Source organism: Carassius auratus, chromosome 13 (genome assembly GCF_003368295.1).
Source record: "Carassius auratus strain Wakin chromosome 13, ASM336829v1, whole genome shotgun sequence".
Taxonomy (NCBI): Eukaryota; Metazoa; Chordata; class Actinopteri; order Cypriniformes; family Cyprinidae; genus Carassius; species Carassius auratus.
The window spans coordinates 17,791,348-17,817,251 of record NC_039255.1 but is presented as its reverse complement, the minus strand read 5'-3'; the positions used below and the strand labels follow the sequence as shown (position 1 = coordinate 17,817,251).

Sequence of the window (25,904 nt, the reverse complement as noted above, 5' to 3'; positions counted from 1 at the left end):
GTAAGGGCAGAATGAAAAGAGAAAGAGAGACGTGTAAAGGGCAATATATTATAATTTGCTATTGTCACGTGATAACAGAAAAGCAATATCTTTTGATACATCCAGACATGTATATACCATACCATGTCAAGATATTAACTGATGAGTTAAATCTTATGCTATATAGAGACCACTGACCGGCAAAGCAAAAAAAAATTGAAAAAAAGATTTTATTTTTGAAAAAAACTGATTTGGCTAATTTTCGCAGGGGAAGAAATAGTCATGATATTTAGCTAGACAGGAAGCCATGCAAAAGATTTCTCCATGCAGAGTTTACAACGGGTTCAATGCACAGAATTACCACATTGACTAAAGCTGTGTTTGCTTCTGTGTGACCTTATGGAATGAAAACAAAGCTGTGAGGAACTGTTGTTAAACATGTCACTGATCAGCTGATCAAACATTTTTCTGAAAAAAATAAAATAAAATAAAACGATCCATAAAAGTTTTGAAAGTTGTGAGTTGTATGGCATCTAACCTTATTAAGGTCTATAAGTCCACGTCTTAACGTTTGAGGTTATTGATACATTTAAAACCCAGCTGAAGCTTTTTTATGTAACAGTGATGTATAATTTTATGATACATTTAAGCTACTTCTAATTGACGCCCCAGCCTTGTCTCAATATCTCTGCGCGGATTCAAATATTAATTCTCCCCATAATTCAAACCATGACTGGAGTGTGATGCTTTCACTGGGACCTTTTAGTAGAGTACAGAACAGAATAATGTAATGAGTCACTTTCTATAGAGACTCCAGCAACACAAAACCACTCTCCTCCTCACGTACACACACAGCTTATCTCCACTTCTCTTATCCTGTATCACTAGAATAACAGAACCCCACACCCTTCTGTTGACATGCGACCTCATGGTTTACTATGATGCCATGAATAATTGAATCTCTTTAGAGATTTGTAACTCTTCTTGGTTCTGAGTCCAAGACTAACCATCAGTAAAACCCTTTCAAACATTTATGTAATGGTGACGGATTAATACCTTTTAATGCATGATGGGTATCATTGAACAAAATGAGATGATAGCACATTACTCATTAATAAAACAATAAAGAGCTCACTCCTTTTTAATAGATGATCTGGTGATTTGTGACTGCCCTCTTGAAAGAAGCATCTCCCACACCCTCTCATAGTTAAAATCTGTTTTGTTTCAGCTCATTTTCTGCAGCAGATTTCAAGTCAGTAAGAAAGAGAAAAGTTTCTCTCAGTTGGTGAATGCCAGCTGACCACAGAACAACCTGCTCCAGCTGTATTTGATGTGTCAGATGCTAATTACATGTTTTGTTGTAGCACCTACACGTCTCCACAGGTGAAGTATGCTAACCTCCTTTTGAATATTATGCTCGACTCATGAAAACAGACTTGCGGAAATCTCTGCATTTATTTCATATCATACCAAAAACAAAAAGAGACACTAACTGAAGCATCAATACTGTTTATTAAAAGAATTTACTAGGGCAGATGTAAACAGACTTACAAGTTTCTGATGTTGAACATAATTAATTCACACTTCTCAGCCTCCTCCCTGCATGCACGTCCCTGTAGTATTACCGTGTTAATTAAACACAAAGCATAACACTTTACCCATGGACAAAAGGAAACGCATACGGTACACATTAAATGCATACCTTGGGTTATGCCTATTTGAACGCACACAGGGAAAGACAGTCGAGAATGAATGTTTCTTGCATGAAGAGAGCGGACTTAAACATTAAGCAAATTGATAATAATTCGATGGTGTTTTTCACCATGGTGCCAGGCACAGGTCGTACCAGCTTTATTAAATGCAGTTCCAGAGGCAGCCCACACAATCCTACCCACGGCTGAAGAGGCATACAACACTGACTCTGAGACATGGTCTGCTTTGCAGGAGCTTTTACAATGTTCTCTTAACACAAAATGAGGAATGGGAAGCATACCATCTTAGTTGGAATGTTGTGTAACATTTTAGCACATATGCAACTGGAAACAATTTTTTTTTTACAATTTTGGAGAAAAAAAATGCTGTAATAAAGGAAATTTAATTAACACATGCTTTATCCTACTTATTTGGGTTTAATTATATTTCTATTATTTGTATTATTATCATTATCATCAGCATCATATTTACATTATTACATATTCATTTTTATATCGTTTTTGTTTTTCAAAAATTGTAAATAATGTTTGAAAACATTAACCAACCACTATTTAGAAAACCCCCGTTTGAAACATTACTAAAATAAATATACACAAAACGGTAAAAAAGCTATAAAATAAATATTTCAACTGACATTTTTCAGTTATGTTGTATACTGGAATAAAATGATTTACTGAAGGGACCAGTTCAACTATGTATGTCTCTTCTGGTCATCTATACTGGGCATAAACCTCTTTAATTATTCATGAAATACTAAGTTCATATTGAAAATAGTTAATGGCTTTATAGTACAACAACACAACAATGTAACACAATCAATAACAACTCTCCCATAAACCTCAACGGCGACTCCATTATGCTTTATGGACTGCGCTGCAAAGACATATATTGTTTTGTAAGGACTGAAACTTTCATTTTTTGGGACTGTGCATCAGTTGATATGAGGCTCTCCTTCAAAAAATAAACCCAAAATGTTACAGCCAAAAGGTTCTGTGTTTTGTTTGTGCATTCAAAAATGGGAATTCTGTCATTATTCACTCTCCCTCATGTCATTCCAAACCTGTATGCTGTGATTATTTGATAAAACTGAAAATATTATGTAGCTCTTGCCATTAAACAGCATTAAGAAATAACATAAAAGTGGTCAATAAGACTCGTTATGTGGTATATTAAATCTTCTGAAGCCAGGCAATATGTGAAAAACACACCAAAAGTTCTCCAGACTTTCTTTTGATGTTTCTCTGTCAGTCTCACTTTGAATGCGGGCAGTAGACGAGATATTTCTTGTCCACAAACCTGTTCTGGCATGTTAGAAGAATCCGCAGGAGTGCGTCTCTCGCAGGAATATAAGACTCAAGGGATGTAAACATTGCAGGAGCAGACCATATGAACTGAACAAGGACAAGCATCTAATCACAGACTGTGACCCTCTGGGAGAGCGGAGGTCAGAACGGTGTGCAGATCTATTCTGCTCTCATTAGACACTATGATGGAGGTGTATGCACGGACATGAAAGCCATTTGTCAAATGGAAATAAAAAAGAGGGTTTTGGAGGATTCAGAGAGGGAGAGGTGATGGAGGAAAAAACATGAATGATTTATGGCAGGAAACAATCTGTCAAGCTCAAAAAATGGTACAATAAAATTCATCCATATGAGTTGTGTGCTATATTCTTCACAAGAGGTCTGCTCAAACAATGTTGCTTCTGCGTAAAAGAAAAGCATTTTGAATCTGGCTTCAAAAGATTTGGAATATGAGGTGTATGTCTACACTGCAAATGTTATTTTCCTACTTAATATTTTTGTCTCGTTTTCCTGTAGAAATATCACAGTATTATTAAATCAAGATACATATACTTGAAAAGCAAAACAACATAATTTTTTCAGAACACAACAAGACATCAAATATCAAAATCCTACACTTGAAACAAAAAAAAGATCTATCAATGGGGTAAGAAAAATAATCTTAACTCAAATGTAAAACGTGTATTTTTCTTACTTTAAGAATAAATTCAGTTAATTTTAAGGCATTTTCTAGTAAATCTTTCTTCATTTAAGAATATTTAGATATTTTTACTGGAAAACAAGACAAATATTCTGAGGAAGAAAAAGGTATTTTTTATAGTATTATTATTATTTATTAAATTTTTTGCAAGTTCATTTTATCCTTTTTAGTCACTATAAAGTTAAATTGCATAGAAAGAGCCACAGAAAGATACTTAAATATTTCTTCTGTGTAAAAATAACAATATACAACTTTGCGATGACATGAGGATTAATATTTAAATAATGACATCTTGAATTGTTCAAGAAAGAAAAAAAACAGAAAGTGAAGAAGTAAGTCCAGCTCCAAAACCAGTAAGTCTGAACATGAAGCACTAGAGAGAGAGAGCAAACTACACTATCAGCAGTGCTCATCTCAGCTCTGTTCTGAACATGTGGCCTTAATGTTCTCCACTCGGCTCCACTGCAATCTGCATATTCTGATCTAAACAGACAGAACCAGGTGCTTCGCTCCCCTAAAGTATAGTGGGAGATACGCCAAAATGCTCTTGCACGCATGTGTGGGCAGTCTGAGCAGTTGGAGCAGTTCCAGGACGAACATTTGCACAACAGTTTAATGGACTTACTGGAAGTGTAGGGGATAATTAAACCCCCCAATATCACCACGTTACAATACTCATTGTTCATCATGTCCCGACTAGAATTGAATTGAGTTTATTTACTGGCAGCAGAAGCCTAATTTCATGATGTCGTTCTAATTCGCTTCTTCCTGTTAAAACTATGAGACCTGTTTGGCAAAAATTGGTCATGTCAAAAGGATAATCTGAGAAGGTCAGCATCAGCTTTACCTCTGCGGTCGCCATGGAAACCTCGGAATTCTGATGAAGGATTCTGACAAGGAATCACAATCTTTCTTGTGCATGTGGACTTAATATACTACAAGAGACATACAGATCTGAGACAAACAAAATCCAGACACATTTAGGGGTCCCCTCTCAGTGTTAAACAGATACTTAGTCTTCCCTCTCACAGCAGTTTCAATTCAGAGTCAATTCAAATTGTCTCTTTCACATATTTCTCAATGGTCCCGTCCTTGTAATCCATTCCGCCTTCTCCAGATCTGTCACAATAAGCACAACTTCACTGGAAACAAATGCTACCGGTCCATAAAGTGCATCTCAGTGGTTAATACTATCATCTTCCTGGGTTCCCACAATAAATGCCATATTTACACTACAAGCGCATTTCTAATTGTTTTTAAAGTCTGTTATCCCTGCTCTTTTTAAGTATGATTATTAATACAAGCTGTTACTGATATGGTCAGTGTTGGCATAAATTAGAAAATATTAAAATGAAAGGCATATCAAAGACATTCAGTGTTTGACGGCGCTAGAGTTTTCACGCTCCATCCTGGTGCGCTACCTCCATTTGAGTTCATCTTGTTGCTTTTTTACAATGCTCTCTTGTAAATGTTTCTTCCGGTACCAGTGTGGAGTGAGTGAATCATTTACTCGATTCCCCAGATGGGCTCTTTTGTTCTCGAATTGAAAGCAAGCATGCCGAAACAAGCCAAAAGCTGTGCGGTACCGTTTGCTGAGGTAGAATTTCCATTGTATGTGTCTCTTCTTTGCTATTTGTGATCAGTAGGCTTTCCTCAGTCTGTTGAAAGTCACAAGCTCTACATCTGAAATGTAAACGGAGAGGGAGCTTGCTCCTTTTAGAGGAATACCAATGCTTTGTTTAGCTTCCAATAAAAGCAGCTGTAGCTACTCATTAGAATCTCGTTAAAGTTAGTCTTGGTGAAGAAGGGGTATTATACGAGGACACTGCCCTTGAATACTTGAGAGTTCAATCGCATCTCCACAGGGTGGGCTGATTTCACACCGAGCTCTCATCAGGTTTACTACACAGCTGCGTGTGCTTCCTCTTCTCCAGGATCCTGTTGAGCTCCTCTGTGAAGGAGTAATAGAGTGGAGACGTGGTGTCTCCATCTGTCTGTCTCAACAACACATAGCTGTTGCCATTCATCTTGCGTAGGACGCTGGGTAAAGTGACAGAGAGTCCATTGACGTACTCTGATTCTGGAGGCGGTGGGGGAGGTGGAGCAGGAGGAAGCTCTTTGTTGGGTGACGTTGTTGCTTCTCCAGGGACGATCTGCAGCAGACCATCGTGAGCGTCTGATTTCCCATTGCAGTGGCTGGAGATGGTCTTCAGCTCCATGTGGGCACCTCGCTTTCTTTCGGCACGAGCTGCAGCCCGTAAAGAGTATTTACCCCTCTGTCCTTGCAAACAGAATCCCATATAAATCAGGATGACTGTTAGAACGAAACACAGGCCGCCTAGAATTGTGATTAGGGAGAGGTACATGGCCTCCATGTTCTTTACAGATAGGAACTCAAAGCGAGGAGACATTGGGGTTGGATGGGAGTCATCCGGGGGGTCACTTTTGGAAGACTGAATGGTCCAGTAGATCGCTGTGGTCAACCGTGGCCGTGTTGGCTCAACAGGAGGAGGTACGGGAAGCTCCTTGCGAACTGTCAAGCTGTAGATCACCACAGGAACATGGACACCATTCTCCAGGGCAAAGCAGCAGTAGTTGCCGCTCTGGGAAGGCTGTGCCTCGATGACCAGGAGACCGTCAGTGCCGACACGGTAACCAGAGTCCAGTCCATAACCTGGAAGTTCCTGTCCATTCAGCATCCACTCAGGGGTTGCCAGATTGGAGCTGAGCTCACACTGAAGCAGCACGTCATCACCCGCCATCACAGAGCGAGAGCGGTGTAACACTTGGTCTATGACAGAACAACAGCACACACACATCAATTATAATGACGCTGGAACAATTTAGGGTTAATTAACTTGATCACATTACTGCAGTAACAGTGATTCATTGGACACTCCAAAACAATTATCACACAGTTTTAAACACATCTCCACATTGTTGTTGTTAAATGAAATTTTACATTTGAAAATGAAATGAAATAAAGCTGAAATAAATTCTAATAAAATGAAGACATAAGATGAAAAACTTTAAATTGCTAAAACACTTGGCAACTTAGCCCTGGCAACTAACTGAACGTTTAAGTGCTAAAATTATTAATATAAAAATAAAACTCAATTAAAGCTAAATAGAAATATTAAAAAAATGGCAAAAGCATATAACAAAATGACTAAAATCTATAGTTAAATTTAAAATTAAAGCTAAAAATATTCAAATGAAAGCTAATTCCAAATATGAATAAAAGTATATACATAACACCTTTATAATAAAACAACACTGAATCATCACACCAGCACTGACTATCATAAGAATTATTTTTCATACCATCTGCTGTTGATTCATCACAGCCCTGGTTTCCATTCAGAATATCTTGTGTCAGATTGGCTCTGTAAACAGAAGATATTTTTATTATTATTATGCACCGATATTAAAATTCTGACCAATACCAATAAATACAGATTATTTCCATATTATGGCTGATAGCTAATAAATGACCGATTGCCTTAATAAAGAATAAAACATTAAAAATTAAAACTGAATTTTAGGAGTGAATTTAGGTATCACAGCATTATAACATCAGTATGAAAAATAAATATTAATTTTAAGAGTTACTAAAGATTACACTTAAATGAGCATTATGGAGGCAAAGGTAATTTAATGTAAAAATATGGTAAATGAGCATGCACAATTAAAAAATAAATTTCTACTGATGCAGCAAAAAAAAAAAAAAAAAGAAAAAAAAAAGTGTTTTGACTACCAAAATGATATCAATATATTTATGTGTCAGTGTATCAGAGTACACCAGCTCTGGGCTGGACACGTATCCAAGATCCACTAGTAGGTGGTTCCATGACATGGATACAATTAATTAAAAAGTTAAGAATGGACAGCAGAAGAACCTAGTATTCATGACCATGCACTCATACCTTCTGTTTTGTGATGTAATCTCCACACACTCCAGTCCATCCCAGGCACAGAAGGGATCACGCGCCATCACACAGTCAAAGCACGAGGAGTATCTGCTGCATGTGGACAAGGGCAACTGCACCACTGACGTGGGCGAACCCACATACACACTCATCTGAAAGGTTCAAGAGAGAAGTAAGATTCACATTGTGGGCTGTACATAGAATCAAGTCATACTCCTATCAGTTCAAACTGAATGTAATGGATTTGGAGACTTGGAGACTCATTTCTCACCTGTTTCTCAGAGATGACTATACTTTCTACTGGCTGGGGTTCCTCAAACAGCTGCAGCTCCTCAATGATGTGCAGCTTACCAACAACCTTCACAGCCCTTAGCAGCCAACCTTCGTCTGAAGGAACATCAAAACAACTCAGAACACAGCTGCATTCAATAATACCACAAAGCGCTTGATAGATAAGAGTTACAGAAAGGTCACTGTAACATACATTACCTGTCCCAATGAAGAGTACATGGTATATCTGACCATCTAGAGCAGTAACTCTGTGTACAGCAATTTTGGTGTAGTCCACATTCCTCCTAAACAGCAGAGGGCGCTGTTCTTGAGGAAGGATCTGTCTGTACATGAGTGGATGGCGACGGACAAAGTGAAGGACATTGTCTGGCAGGTTAATGGATGAGTTGATGCCTTTTGCTCTAAGATCATCTGTGATGCACTGAAGAGAAATGGAATGAGCAAAGTAATATTACTTTCTGACAATAGCATATGCATCTTGCCATATTTTCACAGCCTTGAAAGGATAGCAGACACAAACAATACAGGGTCTGAAATTCTCCCTTCTTCTGACACAGTGGGATTGCCCACTGATTTCCAAGACTTTGTTGAGAATATAGGACACTGAGCTATTCTCTGTCTGTTGATGGGAAATTTACATAATTTCAATTATCTGACACTGTTTAAGCATTACAGAAGAAAAGCTTCTTTTTCAAAAACGTAAAATAGACTGGAAAAAACAAAATCCTTTAAATTTCGGAGAACTTCCAAATGGCAATTAAAGCTGCTCACTCACATACAGACTTGCTCATTAGCAATATCACAGATTCAAAATTCATAATGCAGCCAATCAGCAAAGATTTTCTGCCTGCCTCTAATCCCCATGGCAAAGCACTTTGATGAAATAAGCCCCTTTTCTCCATGTGCATTCCATAAAATTGCTCATCAGCGTCTGATTTCTGGATGAAAGAAATCTGCGCTCTACCTGTACCTCGCTGTGCTCTCTGAAGCAGAGACTTGTGCGTAATGCACACAGCGATCAGAAAACTTGAGCAGCTCTACCAATATAGTGCTGACTTGTGCTTCCCCATCACAGTCAGCAAGAAGGCAGTGTTTTAGAGATGAGGATAATCAGGCCAGTGTAAGATGAAACAGGGGATCAGTGTTACTGTAATCCAGTATAGCTACTGTTGGCCGTACCGAGCCAGGTCGTGGTTCTGGCACCTTCCCTGTGTACTGGGTCCATTTGGAGCTGGAGTCCTCTTTGTTTTCTATGTAAGGACCTTCAAAGGCCCACTGGATATCCAAAACCGAGTACTGGCAGATAGCAGACGCCTTTACGTTTTTCCTGAAAAAGAAGAACTGATTAGTACTTTCAAATCAGTACAAAGGGGAGAAATCCAACACTACATGATGTCAGGTAAAACCCTGAGCCACCAACATTCAGCCATTTTTTTAACATATATTTCAAGGTAGCACAAAGAAAATTTGTGAATAGAAGGTGAATTCTTGAAAATGGTGAATCAGCCTAGGTGTGAGCGCTTTGTGGTTGATCCAGTTTCCAGTTTGTATGCTTGGGTTTATTAACCGAAGAGCCTCTCAGTCTGTATACTGTGTTCATTGTTTCTCAAGGTCTTAGCATGCTGGCATAAAACCCTCAAAAGCCCACTGTGTAACCATGGAAACACGAAAAATAGATTATAAATTTATCAAAAAGTGTGTGAGAGAGGTGAGGGATGACAGTGAGTGGGTGAAGGGGGCGAGACAGGAACATAGTCAAAGCTCCTCAAGTGATGAGTACAACCTAGTGAAAAAAGAGGAAGGGGCACTTATTAAAAGTGACTAGGGAAAAAACAGCAATGGAGGGGGAGGATACTTTTAGTAGTAGTTTAATGGAATAGTTCAACTAGAAATTCTGTCACCATCTACTCACCCAGTCTCATTCGAAACAAAATAAAAATGTCTGTAAAATAAAAATTTCAGTTTTTGTATGAACAACAATATGTTCAACTGGTACCTGAGTGTTGGGTCATTAAGCCGTCTTTTCACAAATTTGAACTTTTGGTGTGTAACAGAGGTTAGCTAGTTAGAGCTGTGCAGGTAACCCTCAGGAGGCTCACTGGTGACTGATACTAGAGGCTGCGGTCTTTAGAGTCTTTATAATTAGCAGGCCCGCCTAATTATTTTATAATAATTACATAATCATTTAATTTGTTCAGCCATAGAAAACCTTCTATGTTTTGTCTGGATATTTTCATACATTCGTTATTCATAAATTTTACCATTGCAAATAATCGGAGGGTAACGGCTGCTTCACAACCAATTGAAAGATTTGCGCGACTGCCACCAGGGGTCGGAATGAGACAATCGTACATGAATGTCGGAGATAGTGGAAAAGCAGGTAATATATCTTATGCTCTTTAAAGGGGTCATATGATACGATTTCAATATTTCCTTTCTCTTTGGAGTGTTACAAGCTATAAACAAGATCTGTAAAGTTGCAAAGATTAAAGGATCAAACCCCAAAGAGATATTCTTTATAAAAGTTAAGACTCATCCACGCCTTCCTAAAACACCTTCTTTAAACACGCCCCCAAGTCTACATCACTGTGTGGGAAGGTTTGTATAACGCCGCCCTAATGTTTATGCAAAGAAAGAAGGCATAACTTGTATTCTCGCTGTAGTATTGTTGTTGCCGCCACCATGTTGTGGAGATGCTGTGTTTCATTGCAAAAGCGAAAATACTTTGTTAGGTCTTCCAAAAGAGGACACAACACTGTTCCACAACAGTTCAACCCAAATATTCAGATGTGTGCAGCGCATTTTACGGAGGACTGTTTCCTGAATCTGGGATTAATAAGTTTTCATATTAAAAAAATTTGCCACTGACGATTCAAATGTGAGTTTTGAGCAGTGTAAAGTAGCAACTGTTGTTTGTCATTTCTCCGATCATAAATGCAGACATGGTTTTATGTTTACACGGTGTAATGTAACACAATGCGTAAAAAGATAGTAGAAATCATTTTAATCCATAATTATGTCCCCACTGTCAGGATCCTGCCCAGACAGTCTTGTATGTCCTATCTTTGTTTAATATTTCTTTGTTTTTTTGCCTGAGCACATGGCTGTATCTTTCTTTGTGTTTGCCTCGTTTTCAATCACCAAACCCCCTTGTTTACTCCTTGTTTGTCCAATTGTGTTCACCTGATCCTTGTTTGCTCTGCTCCCTTTATATTGTGCTCATTTGCCTCTGGTCTTTGCTGGTTTGTTTTGTGTGTACAATACACGAAATAATGTTTTGTTTTAAAGCAATGTCATATGACCCCTTTAACACTGTACAATATCTTACTACTTTACAAATTAAATTGTTGCCAATTCTGCTCATTTGAACGTGTCATCAGTGTATCGTTATTTTTATCAAAATTGCAATAATGAGTTAGAAGATTACAATGCCACACATTATAGTTTTATTGACATATATTAATTAGATATTGGCATCATACAGTATATTGTGTAAATATTATTTCATTCTGTAGATGTAACCATTTTTATAAACACACAATACATTTTTATGGAGCCTCATGTGTCATTCAATTTTTTATGTAGAAGAGCAGATTTACAATTCAATTAAATAACTAATTTTACTATTAAAAAATAAAAATAAACATTAGTGGATAATGTATGATTGAAATTTCAAATTTGTGAAATATTCCTTTAAGAGAAAAGGTCTTTTATTGGAGATTCCATGTCTGATTCGGGATTGCCTAATACACAGGAAAACAAACACCAATGTCAAAGTAAACTTTACACCCAAACCGATGACATGGTGACACCACAGTCGTTCAACCTTACCCTGTTAGAGGTCAGTGTGCTCAAGTCATCACACCTCAGCTGACGCACTCATTTTATTTTTCTCTTCTTGTCTTGCTCTCTCTCCTTCTGCCTCTTAATTATATTCTAACCTAGCACACATTATAGTCCTGCCTGTCCTGTCATTCATCACTCTTACTCATATATTTGTGGTTTGCACAGACCTCAGGCAGCCCACAGATTGATTGCCTGGCAGCTCATCAAAACCACCCCTCTGGTTTCAGCAGGGCGTCAAGACTGTCATGTCAAAGCGGCAGACGTAAAGCGTGTGTGACCTATGTGTTATAACCAGTTTAGCTCTGAAGAAATGTGTAAAAGGAAACAATTGAATATAAAGAAATTACCCCACTGTCATGCTGACGAAAACAGAAATGAGGCCCTCAAGCTTCAAAGTACAACATTACAGTTTTATCAATGACTAGTCAAAGCTAGGCTCATGGGCATCTTTATACGTGTGCAGAACAAATTCTCTGATCTCCTGAGAGAACGTGACCTGCTTATGAATAAAACAGGCTTTGTGCTTTTGTGCTCCAGGAGGACGTGTCAGCGATTTTCATTCTGATGATCCTGGTGGACTGTAAATGCTGCCACATCATTTGATGTAAATGGCCAGAGCAAGCCAGGGTTGACAGATTAACTTACTAATAGACAAAATCCATTTCACCAAACCCTCCAGTCCCAGCAAAGACATGACGCTCCCTGGCAGAATCCTTTAACAGCTATCGACTGAGGTGTCATTTGCATGCCACCTTGAAAGCACGGCAGCACAACACTTTCACAAACAACTGCCAGGATCTTTTAAGAAAGATGGTCTCCTTCTGAGAAGGAGAACCAGAAAGGTGACTTTCATCATGACAGTTAACTAAAGTAATTGACACCCACAATGAAATCCAAACACAATTGCAAATAGATAAATAGGCAATTATGCAAAAAGGATAGTACAAAAGAGATCTTACCATTCCAGACCAAATATGCCATAGAAAACAGAGTCCTGAGAGCCGGAGCCCTCCAGAAAAAACACACTCCGCAACACGTTGAAGTGAAACTCATAGTCAGGTAAAGAACACACCAGACGGGCCTTCAGGAAGGAGGTCCACTTCTTCTGCAGTGTGAGGAGACCCCCTCTGTCTCTCTACAAGATGAAACCACAGAAAACAGCTGGAAGAAATTCATAAGACGCAACAGCAGATGCCTTTCTGAAAATTTTACTAGCATTAACACTACCGTTCAAAAGTTTGGGGTCAGTAAGATTTATTTTCTAAAAGAAATTGTAAAAAGTGCACATAAGAGACTTTTTTCAAAAACATTTTATTGTCCTAATTTCAAATTTTGAATGGTAGGCTACTGTATTCATTTAGTATGTAAAGCCCCTTACAAATCAAAGTAAACAGTTAAAGTAAACACAAGTAAAACAATTAACATATTTATCATTAGGTGAACGTAGTGAAGGAAACATAAAACAATTAGGCCTATATCTATTCAGCATACGGCTGGGAGATTTCTCCGATTTTTATCAATTAATTCAGTTCAATGTTTTGCCTCAATTTCATATTTTATAAATCGAGTAATCACGATTTTGAATACTACCAAACATTAAAATTAGACACTTTTAACAATGTGTGAATGATAATAGTAAAAAGAAAACAATGTTCCAACCTGCATGTCTCACATGTACGCGCTCAGTGAAGGACCATAAGTAGAATATCATTAGGTGGTGTTCTCACAGGAAGACTGGGGTTGAACTTATTTTAACTTGAGTGCTGCGTTTTTAGAAAGCTGTTTCATGCATGAGACGCTGCAAGAGCGCAACAGTAAAAAGTATTCATGTTTTCACAGGAAAAACTATGGAAAAGCAGCGCAATCGAATAAAAACCTGTAAGAGCTACTACTGTATGCATGTATGATATTTCATGTTTGCATCATGGTGACATCAGGCAGAAACTGCTGTTCATTGTTTCTACAGAACATTTGTAGTTAATAATAGTCTACTGGTGGAATACATTCAGTCATTTTGAATTTGAATTACCTTGACTTTTGAGATTTTTTTTGTATATTTTTTCTTGCATTATTTATGTATTGTTGTATTTTTTTAAGACAAGTTTGTGCAAGATGTAGTTGTAGTTCATGTGTCTTTCCTGCATGATGTTTAACAAGTGATTGGTTTATCATGTTGACATCTTCATGTGTGGTGCACTTGGAATATATATATTTTTTAACTAGAGGGTTAATAAAGAAAAAGTTACTTGAATCATGTTGTATTTATATTTTCAAGTTGTCTAGTTAAAAATCATAAAAACTGAGAAATCGACAATTTTCGCAATATTGCCCAGCCCTAATGAAACACTATTAGAAAAATCAAGAATGTTACAAAACAGTAGTAGAAGAAAGTTATAACTTCTTTGAATATGGAAAACTGATTCTTGGCAGGCTGGTGGCAGCTAACATTATCATCAGTGTGACTGTGGGAAAGGCAAACGCACTGAATTGGATGGGTTTTTTGTATGTAAAGGAATCCCCCATTATGTCAGGGGGATAAAGTCCATTTTCCATGCTGCCTCTCAAGAGGAGAATAAATCTTAATGGAAGAATGACTTTGACGAGACCCCAAACCTTCTTACAGCAATTCTTGGCTTTCCCAGTACTTAGTTTTTAATTTCCAGTGTGGGAAAAAAGGAAACTAGCTTTTGAATGTTGATTTATGATGCCATCATCTCAGCTGGTGATGTTCAGAAGCAGATGTATGGTGATATCAAACCAAAGCTTAATGCATTGTCACTGATACATTAATCCACTGCAGATCTTTTTGGATATTTAAAAAAACTGCAAGTGATTTTTAGCCTACATCAATATAAAGTAACATAATGCTTTTATTAAGACTTCATACAGACTGTTGCTGACAGCAGCAAAGTTACTATGCTTAATATGGCTTTCCCTCAGCTCAGTGTCAGTTAATGGCATTAACACTAACAATCCCTCTAGCATGTGGATAATGAACAATAATCTACTCATTAAGGTGACCCTGCTGTGTAAACTGACACATTTTACCCTCAGTCCATATAGCCTGCTTCACACTCTTCACCAGCGCTGGCCTAAATACACTGGAATATAATGAAATTCAGTCTGTTATCTAACCTACTAATATGTACACTATGGTCCAAAAATTTGGGATCAGTTTGGGTCAGATTTCTTTTTCTTTTTTTTCTTCTTTCATGCATTTATTTTAATCAATATTATTTTTTCCAGTAAGGATGCATTTGGTTTGTTACAAGTGCCAGTAAATGCATTTATATCATTACAAAAGATTTCTATTTCAAATAAATGCTGTTCTTCTGCTTGCTTGATTCTTTCTATTTATCAAAGGATTCTGAAAAAAGAATCATGTTTTAAAATATGTACTAGACTATATTTTAGTAAAAAAAGCCATTAAGCCATTTTAAATTAAAATACCTAATTTCACAATAATATCAGCTTAATCAAAATACACTTACGATTTACATCTCGCATGCTTGTAGCTAGTGTAATATTAGGCACATACTTTGAAAACAATCCCTATTAAACCAATTATCAACAACACAAAGTCCTTTGCAGTGAATATCCAACATCCCGACCTCTAAGACCTCAAAAAAGTGCTCTGTGCCTTTGACAAACTATTAAACTTACGAGTTGAATTCACTTGCACGCACTGATCATTGAGCAACACACTGAACACACACAAAAACATCAGATGGTAAATAAACACTGTGGAGAAGCAGTCTGGAAAAGGCAGACATATTCAATTGGCACTTGTATCTGAGTGTGTAGAGCTAAACGGATGGGTTGAGAAGCGAGACAGAGAGGCGAGTCTCATGGGAAGGGAGCCGTTCAAGAGAGAGATGCTTGGCAACAACGTTGCTATAAAACCCTGTTAGGAAACCTGTAGAAAACCACACTTCAAATAAAGGAGTGTTTTGAGGGCAAAGCCCTTACAATGCTAAGAATGAAACTTTCTTTAGAGGTTAAAAAACACCTTGGTGAGGATTTTTTTTAAGTACGTGTGCTATTTTCCAGGGCAGGGCAATGGCTGTCTCTGAACAACTCAAATGCAAAGGCAATGTTCACATTTTGTGGAGTTAATCAAATCTTTGTGGTTGATTGCTTCCATTGCTTCCGGATTAAATTCTTAACTATTTTTGTTCCACTTTACAATGCAAAGCATGTGTTACCACAGTCTGGATTTATTACCACTAATTTTCACACTTTAATGAAACAGGTTTAAGATGTTTATGAGAAAGAACAGGTACAGTGATTAGCCTCGTACCTTGCACACACGAGCGACCCGTGCGACTCTGCTGTGACTGAAGTATGGACTGAGCTCCTGACTCTTCTCGGTGAAGAAGAAGTAAATCTTATCGTCATCTCCCACTGAGCTACTGACGCTCTCCCTCACCAGCGCGGAGCCCACAAAATCAGCCTCTGTACAGGACAAGACAGAAGACTGCTGTTAGTACGTCACGTCCTAATACTGAGTAAAATAAAAAAAAATATATTGAAATAATAAATGTTTAATTAAAAATAAATATCCATTTTATAATACTAACTGTCACTACACTTTGAGGATGGTAAGACTTTGAAATGTTTTTGAAAGAAGTCTCCTATGCTCACCAAGGCAGCATTTATTTAATCAAAAATACAGTAAAACAATTTAAAATGAATATTTTCTATTTGAATGTTTTACAGTGTCATCATTGTGATGGCGAAGATGACTTTTCAGCATCATTACACCAGTCTTCAGTGTCACATGATTTTTCAGAGATCATTTAAATATTCTTGATTTTTCTTTGTTTTAAAATGTTTAAATCCTACAACTTAACACCAAGTTTAACTGGTGGTCTCAAACTTGAGGATGCCACTGTAATGTGAAATGGCCAAATAATATTAACCTACTATGAATTGAGATATCCAAACGTACGGTAAAGTTGATGGTGCAGGGTGAAATATTTTACTAATAACTGACCTTGTAGCCATTGAGTGGGAGCCTCTTCTGTTCTCAGTGTGGGATTCGGAGAGTTACGTCGAATATCAGGAAAGCTCCGGAACTCATACTGAGATGCTGTGTACATCTGCTGATCTAAAGGAAACAGAGCGTCAAAATATAGTTCAAGATTTTAATATTGTTAATGTCATATGATAAAACAATCTAAGGGCGAAATGTATATTGCTTGATGCCATACCAATCAACAGGCCAGTGTAGCCTTTGGTGGGGTCATATGGACATTTCTCTCGACCCTCCTCGAAGGCTGACGAGAACTTAAAATTTCTCTCATTCTGGAAAACACATCAAAATTATTTAGACAGTCCTACATATGAATGTTCTCCTAAAGTAAGATCTCTCTGCGTTAAGGGGGATAAATAGGTAGCCATCCCAGTTACTTACAATGTATGCACACAGTGGGCTGAAAGCATGTGTGCCACAAGTAAACAAGTGAGTGCTGTTGAACCTCTGCAGGAATCGTATGTGGTTGTAGCACTCTGTCTGTAAGGGGGAAGACGTGTACATCAGTATGTGAACTAGAGATAACACAATAGATAGAGATCAGGACTAACCTTGTTATCTTTCCCTTTGTTCAAGCATTGTTGCTTCTGATCATCTGATGCCTCCCAGTCAATCTGTCACAAGATTAACAAGAAGTTCTGTCAAGACTTGTAAAAATGCTTTCCTGGCACTGCAACTCTCTGCTCCAGTTTGCAGCGCCAAATCGTACCAGCTGGAGTTTGTAAACGATTCTTACATTAACTAACTATTCACACTAGTTGAAACAAAATAGTGAAACAAACTCTGAATTCTTAGGAGGAAATATACTACAAATTATATAAAAAAGGGTCTATAGTGATCTTTAAAAAGAAAGGGTAAAACTAAATACAATATATTTGTGTATTTTCTTAATTTTGTATAAGCCTAAATTTTAGGATACTGCAGCACATACAGTAATGTGACTTTAGCTCTCCCTTGCAGTGTTAAAGCACCAATCTACAGGTGCATCTCAATAAATTAGAGTGTCATGGAAAAGATTCTCTATGAGGTTCAGGTCTGGTGAGTTTGCTGGCCAGTCAAGCACACCAACACATCATTTAATAACCAACTTTTGGTGCTTTTGGCAGTGTGGGCAGGTGCCAAATCCTGCTGGAAAATAAAGTCAGCATCTTCAAAAAGTTGGTCAGCAGAAGGAAAAACTTCTTGGTAAACGGGTGAAGTGACTTTGGTTTTCAAAAAATGGTGGAAACTTAACTTGGACTTCAAAACTGGACTTCAAGCAACTTGGGCTATGAGCTTCTACACCCTGCCTCCAGACTCTAGGACCTTGGTTACAAATGAAATACAAAACTTGCTCTAATCTGAAAAGAGGAATTTGGACCAATGGCAACAGTCCAGTTCTTCTTCTACTTAGCCCAGGTAAGATGCCTCTGATGTTGTCTGTGGTTCAGGAGTGGCTTAACAAGAGGATAAGATGCACCGTGACACGTCTGTATGCCTTGAACCAATTCTCAGTCCATTACTTGTGAAGTTCACTCAAATTGTTGAATCAATTTTGCTTGACAATTCTCATAAAGCTGTGGTTCTCTCGATTGGTTGTGCATCTTTTTGTCACTCAACTTTCTGTTCACATGCTTGGATACAGCACTCTGTGAACAGCCAGCTTCTTTGGCAATGAAAGTTTGTGGTTTACCCTCCCTGTGAAGGGTTTCAATGATCGTCTTCTGGACAACTGTCAGATCAGCAGTCTTCCCCATGATTGTGTAGCCTAGTGAACCAAACTGAGAGACCATTTTGAAGGCTCACGAAACCTTTGCAGGTGTTTTGAGTTGATTAGCTGATTAGCATGTAACCATATTCTAATTTGTTAAGATCTTGAATTGGTGAGTTTTTGTTAAATGTGAGCCAAAATCATCACAACTAATAGAACCAAAGACCTAAACTACTTCAGTCTGTGTGTATTAAATTTATTTAATACACAAGTTTCACAATTTGAGTTGAATTACTGAAATAAATGAACTTTTCAACAACATTCTAATTTTTTTAGATGCACCTGTATGTGCAAACACACTTCTGGATTAGATGAATAGTAAGTTCAAAAGTACAACATTTATTTCAAACAGAAATATTTTACATACTATCACATTTAATCAAAAAGAGTCCATTAGATGGCCTCTTAAATTGTACATCATTATATTTTTCAAAAATGCATAAACCAAACATAAATGACACCTAACAGTGAAATTATTCAGATAACAGTGGAATGGAGTCAGTTTTTCAGTACATACGGTCTGCGGAGAGCTGCTGGAGATGTCACTAGCCTGCAGGGCATATAAAGCCCCTCTCGCTCCCACGTACAGCACGCCTGCCTCCTCCTCCAGCAGCAATAAACTGTAGTTCAGTGTCGAGCCTCTGAAGCGCCTGAGGCCCAACAGCCCTGAAACACACAGGACAGACCAGTTAAAGAAATATTTTATCCATAAAAGGATCCATAAACACAAGGTCTGTGGGTTGTGTGCTTGGTGTTGTGAAGATGTGAGATGCTGTCTCCTGTGTCTCTGAGTACATGTTTGATTTATAGACATTCAACTTCAGCTTCCCTTTTCCAAATCTTAAATTAATCTTGAGAAGTGGATGCTGTGGATTAAACTATGTGTCCCTCTCATTCACAAACATCAATAACATTACTAAACACACCTGCATTTTCTCCAAGTTAATGTAAGTGATTGCCTTGATTCTTAAGTATACTTTTCGACTTGTTTTTATGTTTCAGTAGCCTTATGTGGTATACTAGATCTCTTTTTTTTTTGTAAAAAATAATTAATAACTTTATATAAATGCATCCAGATGTTATTTTTGACCCTGGACCACAAAACAGTCTTAAGTTGCTGGGGTATATTTTTAGCAATAGCCAAAAAAAAAAAAAAAACATTGCAAGGGTCAAAATTATCGATTTTTCTTTTATGCCAAAAAAAATTAGGATATTAAGTAAAGATCATGTTCGAGGACGATATTTTGTAAATTTCCTACCGTAAATATATCAAAACGTAATTTTTTATTAGTAATATGCATTGCTAAGAACTTCTTTAGACAACTTCAAAGGCAATTTTCTCAGTATTTTGATTTTTTTGTAACCTCAGATCCCAGATTTTCCAGATGTCGGCCAAATATTGTCCGATCCTAATAAACCATACATCAATGTAAAGCTTATTTATTCAACTTTCAGATTATGTATACATCTCAATTTCGAGATGGTCCAGGGTCACATTTATTAATTCTTGAGGTAACTGACTCTCTTCTCTTGAGGTAATTGATTTCTCTTCATGTTTGACTGCAGCCAAACTAGTGGGGAAGCTTGTCAGGCCTAGCAACAGTAACCAAGGAGACAGGGCTTATTAAAGGTTCAATCTGCCTGTTGTTTTTATGTTTCCAGGTTCGTGTCTAAGGTGTCCTGCAGAGGAGGTAAGACAATATACCTCATGCTGCCATTACTCCCTGCATGACCTTAATGAATCATGTGTGGCCTCTTATTATGTAGAATTTCAGAGCAGACCTTTTCTCTACCAAAGTAACAAAGGGTTGCTTTGTTAACATTTGTTGATATTATAACGTGTTGTTTTAGTATTATTTGTTTTATGTTTGTTGGATTGTATTTGTAACACAATCTCATTGCACATCATTTGATCTTTGCATTGCACAACATCAGAAAGATCAGGCCCTTTCTAACAGAGCATGCTGCACAACTTCTTGTCCAGGCCCTTGTCATTTCTAGGCTGGACTGCTGCATTTCTCTTCTGGCTGGACTTCCATCAAGCACAATCAAACCTCTTCAGATGATTCAGAATGCAGCAGCATGACTGGTCTTCAATGAGCCCAAAAGAGCCCATGTTACACCTCTCTTTATCTCCTTGCACTGGCTACCAGTTGCGGCTCACATCAAGTTCAAGACATTGATGATTGCATATAGAGCAGCCACAGGCTCAGTACCCGCCTACTTCCACTCACTATTACGAATCTACAAAGCACCTCAACTTGTCACTGGGGTTCCTCAGGGATCAGTTATTGGACCCCTCCTCTTCTCCATATACAAAACATCACTGGGTCCCAACATGCAAGAACCTGCCTACTTCCACTCACTACTACAAATCTACATCCCCTCCAGAAGTCTGAGATCCGCTGGTGTGCGACGCCTAATGGTACCATCACAGAGAGGCTAAAAATCACTTTCCAGAACTTTCTCGTTCACCATTCCTGGCTGGTGGAATGATCTTCCCACCCCTATCCGGAATGCTGAATCCCTGAAAAATGTCAAGCGACAGCTGAAAACTCATCTCTTTCGAAACTACTTACATATATATATATATATATATTTATTCCTTCTTTTCCTAGCTTGTACTTATTTGAACAATTTCTAAAACTTGGTATTACAAGCACTTTCTGTGTCTGTTTGCCTCTGTCTGTGCTTTATGTATCCCCCAATTGTAAGTCGCTTTGGATAAAAGCATCTGCAAAATGACTAAATGTACATGTAAATGTAATTTATAACTATTTTTCAGTTTGGTGAATTGGTGGCTAATTTGTATGGATTCATATGATATCATTCGTACAATCTGCTTATGTCTCAGTTATGTTAGGGCTTTCATGCTTTTTTTTTTTCCAAGAAAAAAACAATCTTTCATGCTTGCTTTTTTCTAAAAATCATGTTTTATAAAATAGTTAAATTTTCCTGTGAGATCAGGTTGTGTTATAGGTTTCAAATTCCCAGTTAAAATGTTTAATGATGACTATTTTGTTCTGCCAAGCAAAAATTTGTTGTACACAAATTTGTACAATTTATGTTGTTTTTTTATTTTATTTTTTTTATTAAACTAATTAATACTTTTATTCATCAAGGATGCATTAAACTGTATCACAGTTTTCTAAAAAAAAAAAAAAAAAAAAATTAACAAACATTTGCAGCAAAACTGTTTTCAATACTTATAAATAATAAGAAATATTTATTGAGCAGAAAATCAGCACATAGAATAATTTCTTGAGGATCATGTGACACTGAAGACTTAAGTAATGACTGCTGATAATTCAGCATTTACACCACAGGAATAAATTATTACATTGTAACAATATATTAAAATAGAAATTTTATTTTAAATTTCAAAAGTATTTAACAATATTACTGTTTTACTGTGTTTTTGATCAAATAAAAACCTAAAAATAAAAAAATATATATTTCCATCCCAAAACTTTTGAGTGGTAGTAAGTCTGAGTTTGACATAGGCTGTCTGCTTGCAAACAGTAACTAAATTGGAAAATAAATAATAAAAAAAATATAAAAGTTTACCTGGCTTTTTATAGATTTAATATATATGTATGTCTGAACATATAATTTTATCTTAGTAGTAAAAGACAGTCATCACTCATTCCATAATAAGTCTAGGAGGTAGAACGCCCTTTTAACACAAAGGTGAGCTGATTCACAAACAAACATTCCTGGTTCCTTGTTTGTACAATAATCTGTTGTGTATCGCACTACTGTGATGATGTGCACACGACACGTGCTGTATGGTATGCATACTTCAAAAATAACACCACATTCTGAAAAACATCAACAAACACAGCCCACAGGTCACACGTCTCACTCGTGTAGGCAGCATTGTGGAAACAGGACCGGTTATGAGGCACAGCCAGATTTGGCTGAGATCCTGAAAAAGAAGATAATTAAGGTGCCCTGTGACTCCCTGCTGACACAGCGCTGCAGTGTTTCAGAAACGTCTGCATTTCCTTAATAATGCTTCCTGCTCACAAACACACACACATGCTCAATAATCTCTTTCTAACGCTCAAGCAGTCCTATTCATTTTCTCATACGTTTTTGTGTCTAAGAATGTGTTTATTGGGTTAGCAATGATAACCTACTCTGAGATCTTACATCTCTTAAAAACTAACAAATTATATTACTAATGATCAAATCAATCATCTTCATTAAATACATCCAAAACTTACACTCAACTCACTCATCAACTAAGTATGAATGGTTGTCACTGGAGAAACATCTTTTTTTGCCAACAGGGGATCACTGGACGATGATAAAGGCATGTATAAAGCAAGGATGGTCCCCAAAATAAAAATGTTTTCATCATTTACTGAGCTTCAGGTGGTTCCAAACCTGTATGAGTTTCTTTCTTCTGTTGAACACAAAAGAAGGTATTCTGAGGAATGATGGTAAACAAACAGTGATGGTAACCACTGACTTCATAATAGTTTTTCCCCCATACTATGGAAGTTGATGGCTATCATCAACAGGAATTCAACAGAAGAAAGAAACTCGTACCACCTGAGGCTAATTAAATGATGAAAGATGATAAAAAAATTTTTGGGGGACCATCCTTGCTTTTTTACTATTTTTGCCTGAATATCCCTTTAAGGCCGTTCACAACAAGCTTGGTAACTAAAATGAAAACTATAGGTACCAAGTTAAAATAATTACTCTTATTTCATAAGAATAGTGAAGTCCACAACAACTATAACAAGAACGAGACAAAGGAATGATATCACTTCAGGATTTTTTTTTTCCAGCTGATGAACAATAAAAAGCATTGACAGCCAATTAGAATCCTTCTCACTTTAAAGATCCTGAACATTGAAGCAACAGATAACAAAACCCCAATGCTTAAAACATATTGTTATTGTTCATTAGTGTGAACGCTAATATAATTATCGCTACAGTTATTCATTTTAGGTGATAACAGGTGTTTGTATTTAAGAGAGCCATTTGGCTGTTTGTTTTAAATGTTCATTAGCATTAGATAAAACAGACAGAAAACAACTAATTTATTTTGTTTGCATGGTTTGAGCCCAACTTAAAAAAACACAGCTTATTGTTAACAGATTTTGTTTCTGATTTGAAATTTACATTTCATTTCACAAACATTAGATTTCTGTCTTTCCTCAATCAAGATAAGACCTGTACTTTGATGGCAGGAAATAGCATAATTCATATTTCCACCAATCAAACTGACTTGCCTTAACCTGACAATGTTAAAAAGCTAAGATTTGACCCATGTACAAAATGACATGTATAGTATTAATAGAAAAATCAACAATTAAAAAAAAACTATTCCTTAACCATTACTCTGAATATTATTCCTTTCGTGTCTATATGGTGCTGCTTGAAAACTCTACTTTGGCCGAGAATAATCATTAAATAACAATTAGTGTGCAAGAGGTCATGAGACTGGAAGATTGCATTTATCAAACCAATTTCATGAGCCTTAAGAAAAGGCATGAGTCTAATCTGCTGGCTAAAAGTTAAACAGCAGAATGCACTCTGTGCTCATTTCCAACTGCTGTCATCTTTCCTCTTAATCTTTACCCTCTGTCACCAGTGCTGAGCCAACGATGTTAACAGAACAGATTGATACACTATTAGATCACAAAGCATTTCCCACAGTCCTCTAGAAACTTTTCAGTTGTCACTCTTCCTTGGGTCAGAAGCACAGGGTCAATCTCAAACCCAATGGAGCTGGACCGAACTGGGCCGAGACTTGCACACATAATTAGTCTGGCCACAAATAACATTAAACACCAGAATAAACAGTACACATACACAGTGCACACACACACCCAAATGTATTCCCATCCACATATCATCTACAGTTTCATACTGACACGTTACATTGTATTTTTCCACTAGGCTCCAGATTCAACACAAACAGCAGTTCAAAATGGTAAACGAATTACAAGCCAAGGTTATTCAAACAGAACAAAGGTTTCCATGCACACAGCACGGAGACCTCCACTATATTCCCACATTGGGGTGAGGAGAGCAGCTTTGAACTTCAAACAAATGTCAAGAGATGTGTTAAAATGGCAAAGGCTCATCATAGAGCAACGCCCATCCAAACGAACAAGACCAGTAACCTGACTGATAGTCCTCTACAGGCCTGCCATTACACAGACACAAACCACACAACTTAGGCGTGCTCGTCATTCTCAGGCACACTGAAGTGCAACAGAGACATGCTCTCATTTCCACAAACCAGAATTACTCGTTTTACTGATTGCTCAAATAGAGCTCCTTCTTATTTTAAAGTAGCACAAACGGTTGTCTGTTCAACTTGATCATGGGATCTTAAGAGGAATGGATGCAGGTCAATGAAACACTGGCAAACTAAACACACAGTTCAGTGAGATTATCAATGCAACTCCACTTATAAAAAACAATTTCTATCTAGGTTTCTTTTTTTGGATATGATATTATACTAATACTATGGTTTTGTATACAAGTACCACGTTAGTATTCTGTGTCTCAAACTTTGATATATATATTCCCATATTATTCTACAACTTAGACAAATCAACAATGTATTTTTTAAATTGTGTAAATAAATGCCAAGCACAAAGAATGCTGTTGTTTTTATCCATTAAAACAAATCGAAAAAGCCAGATGTTTATATACATATTGTAGATTAATTTACTGTGGCAATTAAATTTAATTCCAAATAACTGTCATGCATGCCCTTCCCTATTAACCATACAATTATACCAAACATAAATAAATTCAATATAGGAAGACCAAATACATAAAACACAGCTAAACATCACAGAGCGTGTTTGAAGTGGTTGAACTGATGACATTACAATTATACTCCCTTCTATTTACAATGGTTTACAAATGTTGTAATCATTCACTACCATAGTATGACTCTCTGACATCACTACAATGCAACCACCATAGCATTGATTTTCTAGGAATGTCTAAGAATTTAATTATTCTGGGAATAAAAATGCTGTAAATTCTTTCATTAAAAAAAAAGGAATTTAGTAATGAAACCTCTGGCACGTCCTGATTTTTCTGAGTTAAGATGTGTTCCTAGGTCAACATATTTTTTTGACCCAGGAACTATACTTTTTGATCCAAAAATGTAGTCTTGATCATATCTCTACACCTTAACCTAACCTGAACCAAGAGTAGTTCCTAAAATCAGAGAAAAATATAGATGAAAGACACTGATGTACAAGCATCAAAAACTGATTATAAGCCTAAACCTCACAAAAACTATAAACTGGTTCTTCAAATCTGATTGGTTAATCACAATTTTGTTCCAGGGTCAACAAAGATGTTGATCCAG

General features: G+C 37.0%; 1 protein-coding gene across 1 annotated transcript in view; it reads right to left on the bottom strand.

Annotated features, from left to right (window-relative positions):
- Positions 1–1,472: 1,472 nt before the first annotated feature.
- LOC113112923 (semaphorin-4G-like) overlaps positions 1,473–25,904 on the bottom strand; it is a 36,594-nt gene continuing 12,162 nt past the window's right edge. The window contains exons 3-15 of the mRNA XM_026278858.1: positions 19,065–19,213; positions 17,349–17,411; positions 17,179–17,277; positions 16,976–17,069; positions 16,759–16,872; positions 16,063–16,217; positions 12,722–12,897; positions 9,096–9,243; positions 8,115–8,337; positions 7,897–8,012; positions 7,623–7,777; positions 7,021–7,082; positions 1,473–6,487 (exon numbers count right to left, since the gene is read on the bottom strand). Of these exons, the coding sequence (XP_026134643.1) occupies positions 5,574–6,487; positions 7,021–7,082; positions 7,623–7,777; positions 7,897–8,012; positions 8,115–8,337; positions 9,096–9,243; positions 12,722–12,897; positions 16,063–16,217; positions 16,759–16,872; positions 16,976–17,069; positions 17,179–17,277; positions 17,349–17,411; positions 19,065–19,213 (2,468 nt within the window). The 3' untranslated portion in view covers positions 1,473–5,573. The remainder of the gene's footprint in view (positions 6,488–7,020; positions 7,083–7,622; positions 7,778–7,896; positions 8,013–8,114; positions 8,338–9,095; positions 9,244–12,721; positions 12,898–16,062; positions 16,218–16,758; positions 16,873–16,975; positions 17,070–17,178; positions 17,278–17,348; positions 17,412–19,064; positions 19,214–25,904) is intronic.